General features: G+C 32.9%; 1 protein-coding gene across 1 annotated transcript; it reads left to right on the top strand.

The window, feature by feature from the left end:
* Positions 1-739: 739 nt before the first annotated feature.
* Positions 740-8,163, top strand: LOC108489264 (uncharacterized). The gene is made up of 9 exons (XM_017793669.2): positions 740-1,043; positions 1,656-1,818; positions 2,717-2,891; positions 3,788-3,846; positions 5,261-6,079; positions 6,496-6,633; positions 6,756-7,031; positions 7,152-7,208; positions 7,767-8,163. The coding sequence occupies exons 2-9, from the start codon at positions 1,690-1,692 to the stop codon at positions 7,932-7,934; spliced, it is 1,821 nt and encodes a 606-aa protein (XP_017649158.1). The 5' UTR covers positions 740-1,043; positions 1,656-1,689; the 3' UTR covers positions 7,935-8,163.
* The last annotated feature ends 4,195 nt before the right edge of the window (positions 8,164-12,358 follow it).

The raw sequence follows: 12,358 nt of genomic DNA, 5'->3' as shown, positions 1-12,358 counted from the left end.
TGATTTCAACCTAAAATTAATTGGGTAAATTGTACTTACAGCCACTATAAATTTACAATTTAGTCATTAAACTTTAAAAGTTATAAAATGATCACTAAATTACTCAAAAGTTTTCATTTAAGTTATTGACATATTTGAAAGTTTTTATTTAAATAACTAGATCGTTAATTTTTTTTTTTTAAATTGGTTAGAGAGCTTCAATTGACAATTCGATATCTGGTATAGTAGGTTAATACATATCGATGAGTGAAATAATATACCTTAAATTTAAGTTGACCTAATGATTAGTGTTGGAGATCAAAGAAGAAAATTATTTAGATTTTAGTTCATAAATTTATGACATTTAAAGTTCTTTTATGAAAAAAATTTAAATTGTAGAAGAGAAAGATAATAATAACTTTTTATTTATGTAGACAAGATGAATAGAAAAATTTATATAACAATAATTTTAATAACTTAATAATTTAAATAATTTTTTTGAATAATTTTGAAACATTTCAAAATAGACTAAAATACAACTTATTAGCAAATTATAACATTAATTGTAGTTCACTAAATTAAATCAATCCAAAAATTCAAAATTAAATTTATCTCGTTCAGACCGGATAGAAAAGAAAAAGAGAAAGCGAACCTAAGAGAAAGTATTCTGTAAACCGTACGCAAAAAGACAAAAAGACTTTCCCGAAAAATTATCCCGGACTCTACGCCATTTTATAAAATTACACATTAAGAACATTTCAAATCCGGAACTGTATGACAGTAAACTCAGCGTACTGAAAAAGCGTGACAAAAAGGAAACTCGCATTCACTCGCCCAAAGCGCTCGCTAAAAGGAAAAGAAAAAAAAAAAACGCAAAAAATTCTCACTAAAAAAGAAAAATCCTTTACCTTATTCTCGAAGTTTCTCTCTTTCATTCGTTAACTCGCTTTATCAACTCAGTTGTAACGCATCTAACTCGCTACAAATTTGCCACGTTCAGTCCTTTTCTTGTTTGTCGTTTGGAGGGGGGCTGAGTCAACTCGGTCAGCAATCACAGTCCTATGGTGACAAACTCCTTAATTTTTTTCTTTAAAATTTAATTTTTCCTCCTCTTTATGTGTAGTTAAAATGCAATTTATTTGATAAATTATAGAAAACTGTGAGGTTTTTATGTGTTCTTTCTTTCTTTTTTCTTGTTTATTTGTATGGAAATATAATTAGATAGAGAACGTGCATATTTTACTTTAGGTTGTTAGAATTTGAGAGTTAGGGTTTCAATTTATTGAATTGGGGATTTTGGTACATTAAAAGAGCTGTTTTGTATATTTTTAAGTGGAAATTTTAATGTATTAGCTTGTTTTATCACGTTTTTGTTTACTTTGAAATATAGGTTTTATTTTTGTGTCTGTGTGTGGATTAGTATTTATATTGTACGCTGTGTTAAAATTTGGACTGTTTTCGGTGAATTTGGTAATCAATTCAAGAAAGCAGGTTATTTGACTGTTGAGCAAGTTCAAGTGACCTAATAAATTATATCCATATTGCAAGTGCAAGATTTGACTTCTGTTTGCTGTGTTTTTTTTTTCTTCCGTCCATAAATGAAAATTTCATTTTGAAATATCAATGAAAATTGATGAATCTATTCATTTGGCCTTTTTTTTGGTTTTGGTTTCCAGTTTTTGTTTTTAAGCTGCATGTCTTGGATTTTCCATGGAAAAAGTGGTTGAAGTTGAGGGGAGTGATGAAGGGAAATTTGAAGAGACTGGCCTTGAGACAAGTAACTTTGTTTTATCTTCACCAAAGAATGTTACTGATCCAGTTGTTTACAAGCTCGTCCGGGTACCTCTTTCAGCTAATCTTCCCCCCCCCCCCCCCCACTGATATACAAATAACTTGTGCCTTCTTCCCATTTTCCCGTGTAGGCATGCAAGAACCAAGAATGTTGACTTGGATTTGCTTTAGTTTGATATCTGAGTTACATTAATGTAAAAAATCAATAAGAAAGTTATTTGATTGTGTCAAATAAAATATATTAGAAGTGTTGTATTGTGTTTTCTACACTACCAGTCATTGATTATTGGTCCTTTATATATCAGCAATTTTTGGGGCCAAATTAGCTAGTTACTGGTTTGTGAAAGGCAAATGAATTTGGTGAGTAACTACCATTTATTCATTTAGAAAACAAAATGGGAAGGTCAGTATGGTCTTGAGTGCAGGTTGGGTTTTGATGACATGATGTGGTCATGTCAAAATATTAGTTGGGAGGCAATACGATATTTACAATCAGTATTGGAACAATAGGTTTTTAAAAGGGAGATACCATGTTTGAGCTTTTGCTTAGTTAAAGCTAATTAATCTCAGTTAACTTTATGTTATTCTATTAGCTTGAATCTTATTTTTGAAGTGTTCTTGGTTAGCAAGTCTATTATAAAAGATTAAAAGGAATGATGCTTTTACATATCTGAATGAAAGGGATATATCTCATTTTGAAAAATAAAATAACACTTGTAACCCTTCTGTTGGTTTTTGAAAATATCTCACAGCTAGTAGGCTTTACTCGAGAAACACACAGGTTTCTTGAGTTCTGCTAAAGTATTGAAATATTCAAGTTTTTATTTTATTGAAAGTATAGTTCATGAGTTGTGATGATCAACAAAAAAAAAAAAAAATTAAGTTCCTACCTTCAGGTTTGATTTATTCTTATTTGCAATCTGAAATTGAAATTTATTTCATACAGGTTGATGGGAATGGAAGATTAGTGCCTGCGACAGATGATGAACTCATGGAGGTTGAGGGTTTGCTTGAAAATGAGAAGCGTGAGACCCATATTGTAGCAGACACTGGGCAGGCTTTAGGGTGCAATTCTAATGAAGTGTCACCCTCTGGCATGCCTCAACTAGAAAGCTCAGAAGGTATGCTTTCCTTAGCCCTACATCATGAACAATTTTAGTCTGCACTGATGGCGTGGGCTGATTTCTTGTTGCATGCGTTTTGTGTATTTCTGTTCTGTTTCATAGAATTTTCATTTCTATTAAGCATGCAACTTACATCTTTCCCTTATATATACATAAATGATTAGATTAAAAAATGCCAAATGTCAAGTAGGTATAGACTTGTACAAGAGAAATCTCCCTGGATGTAGCAAAGCCCATGGAATTGGCTAAACCAGTACTGAGAAGTAGATTCTTAAAACCATCATTCAAGAATGAAAATACAAGCAATGCAGTATAAGAAAAGGCTAACTTGAAATTCTAGCTTTGAATTTGAAGTCGCAGTGGGTAGCTTTCTTCAAATTGTTTATTGCTGACATTACTTCCAGTCTTGCTGTGTCAGCTTTTATGCTCTCAGGATTAACATTTGCATGTAATTTTGTTGGGTAAAAGCACCATAGAGGCCCCTGTACTAGGAGTCAGATTGCATTTTGCTTCCTTTACTAAGAAACTGGACAAATTAGTTCCTGTACGTTAGATAAAAAAGCTAACTAACCCTTTCTATTAAAAATTTTATTCATTTCTATTGTTAAAAACTGGTGTGGCTGAAGAAACAACCAAACAGTTACATGTAGCGTGCCATGTGTACCTCATGTTGGCATAGAGAGACCAGTTTTTAACAAAAAAAGTGGAGAAATTCTTAGCTGAAGGACTAGTTGGCTTTTTGATCTAACGTGCAAGGACCGATTTTCCCATTTTTTGAGTAGAGGGGGCCAAAAGCAATCTGACTTGTAGTACAAGGGCCTCCATGGTGCGTCTTCAATTTTGTTGTGATAATCTTAGATATTTTAATCTTCTGAATGATTAATATTTGCCAGGTTTGTCACAATCTGAGAACACAGAAGCTGATACCGAAAAGTTAAGTGCATACCTTGAGGTATTCCCAATTTTTTCTGTGCTTGGATTCTTAACTCTCTTTAAATGGATTAATGGAGATGCTTATCATAGTTGCATGTAAACGTTGCTTAGTGCTTAGTCTCTGTTTTTTCTCTTGAAGATCACTTTGTCAAAGCTTTATTTTTTACTTTGAGCCGGGAGAATATGTTATAATCTACTAATGGATTTTGATGCTTTAGGAGGGCCTTAATCCTTAATTTTTGGCATTTATACTCCAATTTTAGGGGAAACTATCTCCTTGGAATTCGAAGAACTTCTGTCTTGTGAGAACAATTGTCTAGTTGTTAAACTGCTACATATTCTAACAGCTACTCAGCCTTGAACATTGTACATCCGTACATTCTTTTTTGTTCTTATCATTCTCATGACTTATTCTCTCTCCTCCCTTTTTTTAAGAAGAAGAAATGAAAGCTACTTCTAGTTTTTTCTTTGTAATTTTTAATTCAAATAATCTGACATAGGGGATAAAGATTTTTTTTTTATGTACTCATGTCTACATGAGTATCTTTTTCAATATTTAAAACGGGTAATGATTTCATCAACTACATGCTAGCTAATAAGAAGGGGTTAACAGTCCTTACTTAGAGAACAGTGTTATCTTCTTTCTTTCCCTTTTTTTTTTTGGGGGGGGGGTTGAGTGGATTGTTGATATATACTATTTTATACTATAGTTTTTAGGTTCTTTCTTTTTTCTCACTGTATTTGATCTTTCAATGTTACCCCCCCCCCCCTACTTGTACATGTTCAAGCATGTGGTTGATTTGAAGTGAGTTGTTTTAGCATTAATTGAACTATTAATAATCTTGAATCCTCCTTGGCCGTATCATATTGTATGGCGCATTGAAGAAGGTTTGCGCAAAGCCAAACATTAAGTGCGCTTGTGGTTGAGTAGAAAAGTGAAAGGATGAAAAAGGGGTGGAAAAGTGGAAAGACAATAAAAATTTGAGTGGTACAAAAGAATAAAGGTACTATTTTCCATTATAATGCATAAAAACAAATCATTCCAAATTGGAATGATAAGCTGAGAGAATATGAGAGAGATGTAAGTTAAGTGTGCATATTTACTAGATTAAGCATTTTTTAGAATTTTTTTTTCTCTCATTTTCAACTCTACCAAGCAATGAATTGAAATAATTTTTTTCTTTCTTTCAATTCTTCCAGATTTCCTACCAATTATACCAATGGGAAGAAAACATATATTTTCTGTCTACTTTTCCCATCCTCCAATTTTTCATGTTTTCAATTTTCTTTGCACCTTACCAAGCAGGCTCTGCTTAGCATGTCTACCTCCTGATAATTCTTCTGCTTATGTGAATGTAGACAGCCACTGTTCTGAACTGCATAATAAATTGCCCAGTATTGATGAGAAGCTCCAATCTCAAATTCCTTTGCAGGAAACTGTTCCTTCTGGTGCTAAAAGCTCGAGTGATGATCATGTTACTCAATCTAGGAGAGTTGGGGTGTGCTTAAAGCCTCTAGATGGGCCGCTAGAAGGTGGATCATCAACTTCTACAGGTTGTATTAGTTCAAAACCTGATTTTTCCAAGTTGAAGGGCGAAATATGCTTGGATAATTTATCAATTAAAGAACTTCATGAGGTTTTTAAGGCAACATTTGGGCGAGACACTACTGTTAAGGACAAGCTGTGGCTTAAAAGGAGGATTGCTATGGGATTGACCAATTCCTGTGATGTTTCTACTACAACTTTTGTAATTAAAGACAACAAATTGGTGAAAAAGGATAATGAAGATGGTTTTAACAATGTGAATCTTGGTGCTGGAAAAGAACACCTGGCAGTTGCAGTTGAATACAATGAGGACTTGCTCAATAACCTTAGCAGTCAAATTGATGAACATCAAACTACTTCGGAGGTGAGACTGGGAAATAATGTTGTGGAAAACAATTTTGCAAGTGAAGATCTTGCTGCAGATCAGAGAGCTGCAAAGAGAGTTCGGAAGCCAACAAAGCGGTATATTGAAGAACTTTCTGAAGCAGAGTCCAAAGAGTACAGTGGCAGGTCAATTGCTTCAACTAAAAACATTGGGTTTAGACCCCTGCCTTCAAAAGCTCATGCTAGGCCTGCTAGAAATGTGTCCTTGGAAGGGAGAACTGTTATCACAAGGTTGGATTCCCTTGGAGGATTTGGGATTCAAGTTCCATGTGTTTATCGGATTCGAAGAAGCCGACCAAGGAAGAATGTCACAGCACTTTTGGTATGTGAAAAAGATAATACTGGTTATCTACCTCACCATATGATTTTGGCTTTAAATATCTAGGTCTCTCAGTTTGATATTTGCTTTTGGAAAGAACATTCAGATACCTTGCTAGCTTTCATATTCTTCTGCAAAAGATTGCATTTGTCTTGCGTCTCTAGTTGGTTTATTACTTCATTCATCAGTATTATTTCTGACCTGAGCATTTTCAACTTAATAGATAATAAATTCTGAAATTCTGGAAATCAATATCACCTGTGAATTGAATGTGTTGTTATTTCTTGCTTTGACACGTCTTTTACTGGAAGGGTGTTCACTTCATGCTTTAGTGGGACTATAAGTCTATCACCTGTGTTACTGGTGCCTTGTAGATTTAGATGTTATGGTATTAATGCGACCTGAATTGACTTATACAGAAATTTCATCCCAGTGGCATGGGCATGACAGCTACGTTTATAAAGAAGGGTTTTGACGTACATGGCTCTCAAATGGACAATGGGAGTATGAACAAAGTTTTGGAAGCCAAATCTACTCCTGAGCAAGCTCCGGAACAGGTGAAAAGTAAATGTAAAGTAAATGTTGTCTATGATATGAGCCATGTTTTACCTTGCACTTTCTTTTAGTTGATTGAAACTGAACTCTATTTGCTTGTTCAACATTTTGTTTTTACTTTCAGTTTGTAGCTGAATCAAAGAAAGAGACGACACCAACTGATATGGGGCAGAATATGGGATTAAAATATGTAGATCCATCTGGAGATACTTCAGATGATAATGTTGTTACAGTGCCAACAGCAAAAGGTGGAATTAGAAGGAAACATCATCGAGCTTGGACTCTCTCTGAGGTTATGAAGCTAGTTGAGGGTGTGTCCAAGTATGGAGCTGGCCGATGGTCTGAGATTAAAAGGCTTGCCTTTGCATCCTATTCGTATAGAACTTCTGTTGATCTCAAGGTACGCATAAGAGTTTCCTGTCAGTAACAAATGGTGAAAAAAATAATTTGCCATTTGGTTGAACATAAGAATTTGTTATGGCTGGGAAAAATAAATTTTCCAATAAATGTTATTATGCAGGACAAATGGCGGAATCTGCTGAAAGCTAGCTTTGCCCAGACACCTACGGACAAAGGGGTGAGGGATATCATTTCCTTTTTCTAATTTAATTCTCTCAATTGTATCCTGCGTAAGGGTGAGTATTCGATCGAGTCAAATCGAATCGAGTAAAATTTTTTCGAGTTAGTCGAGTTGACAAATCCTATTTTAGCAATCAAATTCAATTTGAATTTTTTTTCGAATCGAATCGAGTCGAGTTAAAAATTTTTTTGAGTCAAATTGAGTTAACGAATCCTATTATTTATGATGGGTAAACATTTATCAAAACGTAGTTTTGCTTTTAACTTAATTATTTTGAATTTTAATAAAATCAAGTAGTTTTGTCTTTTCTTATTCGGATTTTCGGATAACTCGAATTATGTAACTCGAACTATTTAATTTAAAATTTAAAATTTTTATTGAGTTTTTCAAATTGCTCACCCCTAATCCTGCGTACAGAAATACCTGAATACCTGAATAGCAGCATTTCTACTTGCTTCATTTTTTCCTTGTGGAAGAGGTTCTCCTTGAAAGACCTAACATGATAAGTCCAATTCTTTTCAATAATGTATGGTTTCCTTGTGGTTGGGAATGTAGGCAAATTCACGGAAGCATCCTTCGATGCCGATTCCGGCACCAATTTTGTTACGCGTGAGAGAGCTTGCCGAGATGCAGGCACAGGCTTCATTGCCAAATCTGAGCACGGGGAAGCTGTCGGCATGTGGTGGCCGAAGTGTAAATGAAACAAGACCCGGATACTTGTAACATTGTAAATAATATAATAATAGATATTAGTTGTGTCTAAACTAGAAATAATAGTCTAATTGACTGTACTGTCTAGAAGGGAGAGGGAAAAAAAGTGTTGAATGGTTTGGACCGGATGGGCAGATGAGAGAAGTTTGTTTAACATAAGCTGTGCTAACTAGGATATTTCTTCCTTCTTGTTTGAACCAGGAATGGCCTTTCAAATACAAACTTGGGACTTGCGAGTTAACTTGCAGTGCAGATTGTCAGTCTTCCCGTTTCCAAATGCTGTGGTAATGATTGAATTTGAAATTTCAATGCTTTGCAGGTTTACGATTACTCGCTTCAACTCTCGATTCCTTGCTACCCTAAAATTTTAACTTCCAAACCCAAGATTATGATTGTTTTGTTTTGAAAATTCAGATTCACATTTTTGGGGGTTCTATTTTGTGTTTTATTTCCTTGATAGAAATACAGAAGCATAAACAATAGATGGCTTAAATCGGAATTACTTTAAGTAGGATTTACACGTGAGATTGTGGGATTTAAGTTGAAATAAATTTAAAGAGTTTAGACATTACTTGTTTGGCTGAAAAAGTTTAGATATGATTTATCTGAAGTGTAGAAGAATCCGTCAACTCTAACAAAGGTAGATGGGTAGAAGAACATAATAGATATGATTTATTTGAAGTTGAATTTACAACTCATAAATGGGTAATGATTTATCGTATCGATTGTTGAATCGACGCTTGGACTTAAAAGAAAAAAAATCTTGGCTCTATAACTTAAATAAATTTTTTTGATTAGTTTAGCTACTGGATAAATGCTTTTAAATAATTTTGTGATTATTTTGTAATCTGAAGTTAATAGATTAAAATGTAAATCTATTAATAGTTTAGTAATTTTGGGGTAGTTTACTCAAAAGATTAAAAAGATGAAGGGATTATGGTCTTGAGGAAGAAATATTAGATGTTGAGGCACACGCTACCCAATTTCTTGTTTCCTTGAGTTTTTGTTTGTCACTGAAATCTTAAACAATCTTGATTGAGTTCAAGAATATTTTTGAGCGTTGTGGAATGCTGGGAAAAGTTTCCAACCCACTTTTATTTCGCCAAAGATAATGTCTGTCCACTTGTCTTTAGTGGCTAACATACAAGATGAAATATTATGAATTTTCATTAGAGTTGGGGATGATCGAAGAGTCAGAATCCTGGCTTGCATCGTTGAGGTGATTTTATGATTTTTGACAGAGATGAGGAACATGTCATTGTCATTTTGCACAATAGCTGCACCTCCGATGAGATGACTATTGCAATTCCCGCAAATGTTGAGGTTCAAGAGTTCATGGAATAATATTATTTCCAGTGTCTAGATCTATAGCTAGAGGTGAGTTGGTGCTTCTTCTATGGGGTATGTATTTGAAGGATGACAGTACGGAGAGACTCAAATCATTAAAAACAAGTTTGTTACTTGATTTTCATATTATCCAAAGTGATTGTATAGGAGTTCCTCTTCTTCAGAGAAGATATTGCGAAGTTGCAGACATTGAAAGATCTATGAAGAAATGACGTGAGCTAAAATTAACTAATATTGTTTCTTAATTTTCTCATATTTTTCTATTTTCATTTTTCAAAAATTATTTTTAAAATTTTCAACTAAACATGTTTTCTTTCATATTTTCTATTTTAAACAAAAAAAGAAAGCCTATTTTTGAAACTAAACAAGTAAAATAGTTATGATATACAATAAAGTATCTTTGGTGACAAATCATAATAATCCTTTTTAGAAAATCATATCAACTTATTCTACTTTCAAGGTAAGTATTGAATGTAAATACTTTACATCTTAATATCTCCATGTCATAAAGTATAGATTCAATATTTATTTATTTTAAAAGAAGTTTATAAGTGAAATTTATTATGTTTTTTTTTTAAATTTTTTATTATATTTATTGTCGAAACTATTTTTTCTTGTTTGAAAAACGGAGTCGACATTTTATTTTTAAAATTAAAAATGGGAGTCACCACTAATCCTTTTTTATGAGGTATGATCGGGTCACCTTATGATTGATCGTCTTAATAAAATATTTTAATTTATTAAAAAACAATTTTTTGGTTTACGAAATTTGAGAAAACAGGTTCGGGAGTCGGTTACGTACGAGGAAGGATTAACACCCTCGTAACGCCCAAAATTGGTACCTAATTGAAACGTCGAAAGTTAAAAATTCGAAGAGAATTTAAAATACGATCCTCTCTTTTTATTAATGTTAATTTTACAAAAAAAAGTTTGGATAAATCGAAGCGGATGCTAAAGACCTTCTTGTCCCGAAGTAATAAAATGTCACATCCAGTACTTTAGGACACGACATTTTAAATCTTCGAGAATAAGCTTATCTTTTGATTTTCAAAACTCATGCATTTTAATTTTAAAAGGATATTTGGTCATTTGGGTCAAATGAGAAAAATCGAAACCCAGTACGTTAGGGCACGATTTCTCGAATTTCCAAACACAAATTATTGCCTTTATTTTTTCTTAAAACCCATGTACCTTAAAGAATTAACAAGATATTCGGTTGTTTAGGTTTAACAAGAAAATCGAAACCCCGTAAGTTAGGGCACGATTTCTCGAATTTTCTAAATGCGAAATATTACCGATTTTTCGAAATTTTATTTTTTTATAAGTTTGGGTAAAAATTAATGTAGTGTTTAAAGCGTTACACGAATGAAATATCGTATTAGCGAAGGACAATAATGAATACGTTAATAAAACAACACATGAAAATCGCATAATGCATGCTATTTTAACAATGATGTGAATAATCATAGATGAATAAAACAAACAGCAGTTATAAAAATAACAAAGTAATAAATAAATATGAACATAAATATAAATATAAAGGCAAAGAACTTAGAAAATATTGGAAGTAAAGAATCATTTTAAACATGAATGAAATTTATGGTGCAATTGGTAATAAAAACGCAAATAAAACATATAAATAAATAACAACAATAACAACAAAATAAGCATCAATCGAGAATAAATTAATTTTTAAAAAAATAAGATAGGATGAATGAATAAACGAATGAACGATAAAAGATATTGGAGAGGGAATTTGTGAACTAATGAAAATACAGGCTAAATTTTTTAAAAAGGAATAACTAAATAAAGTAATTTTAAAATCATATCAAAGGATATACACGGGTAAATGGTGAAATAAGATATATATGTATATATATAATTTTAGGTAAAAGGAAAATAATAATAATATTGCAAAGGTAATTAATTTTATAACATAATAATAAAACCAATAAGTAAAACAAAAAGAAAGTATGATAATACTAATTAATTTAATGATAAAATAATAAAAATAATGAAGAAAGGATTTGTTAGAATTAAGTGACCCAAATTCTTATTTAAATAAAATACGATAGAAAATAAAATAAAAGTAAAATCCATATAGAACTAGACTTCTTTTATTTTATTTTAGAATAAGGTTTTTTTTAAACCGTATTAAACTTCATCTATTTTATATTGATTAGGATAAGGTGTTTCAATCCTACTAGAATATGGTTTTACAAGCCTATAAATAGATATAGTCTATTCCTCTTGTATTGATTCAATTTTTCGACATAGTGAATTTTCTTCTCCTCTGCCCGTGGTTTTTTCCCGAAAGGGTTTCCACGTAAAATTTGTATGTTCTTTATTTTTATTTTATTTTATTTTTCTCAAATTGGTATCAGGGCTTTCGAGTTGTTCATCTCAATCACAGTAATGGCGTCTTTGAAGTATGAAATTCCGCTGTTAGATCGCAACACCAGATTTGCATTGTGGCAGATTAAGATACAAGCAGTTCTTGCGCAGATGGATCTGGAGGATGCCCTGCTAGGGATAGATAAGATGCCTTCGACATTAACAGATGAAGAGAAGAAGCGTAAGGATTGAAAGGCGTTAACACAATTACATCTGCATTTGTCCAACGAAATTTTGTAGGATGTGATGAAAGAGAAGACTGCCGCTGCATTATGGAAGAGGCTAGAACAAATATGTATGTCGAAAACTCTAACAAGCAAGTTGCATATAAAGCAGCGTCTTTATGCTCATCGTTAGGAGGAAGGTGCGTCTGTACACGAACACTTAACAATGTTTAAAGAAATTCTCTCAAACTTGGAGGCCATGGAGGTTCAGTATGATAAGGAAGATCTAGGGTTGATTCTACTTTGTTCGTTGCCCCCGTCTTATTCAACATTTAGAGACATGATTTTATATAGCCGCGAGTCTCTCACAGTTGATGAGGTTTATGATTCTTTAACCTCGTATGATAAGATGAAGCATCTTGTGGTTAAACCTGACTCTTAGGGAGAGGGTCTCATGGTTCGTGGGAGACAAGATCGGAATGCTGATGATGATCGTGGTAGGACACAGGAACAAAATCCTCGTGGTAAATC

The sequence above is a fragment of the Gossypium arboreum genome, chromosome 10, assembly GCF_025698485.1.
Source record: "Gossypium arboreum isolate Shixiya-1 chromosome 10, ASM2569848v2, whole genome shotgun sequence".
Lineage (NCBI taxonomy): Eukaryota > Viridiplantae > Streptophyta > Magnoliopsida > Malvales > Malvaceae > Gossypium > Gossypium arboreum.
The sequence above is the reverse complement of the archived record's forward strand: the minus strand, read 5'-3'. Positions and strand labels throughout refer to the sequence as shown.

Coding starts and splice junctions, on each gene's coding strand:
- LOC108489264 (XM_017793669.2), top strand. CDS start 1,690: ATGGAAAAAGTGGTTGAAGTTGAGGGGAGTGATGAAGGGAAATTTGAA. Junction 2,892..3,787: donor TCAACTAGAAAGCTCAGAAG/GTATGCTTTCCT, acceptor AATATTTGCCAG/GTTTGTCACAATCTGAGAAC. Junction 7,209..7,766: donor AGACACCTACGGACAAAGGG/GTGAGGGATATC, acceptor TTGGGAATGTAG/GCAAATTCACGGAAGCATCC.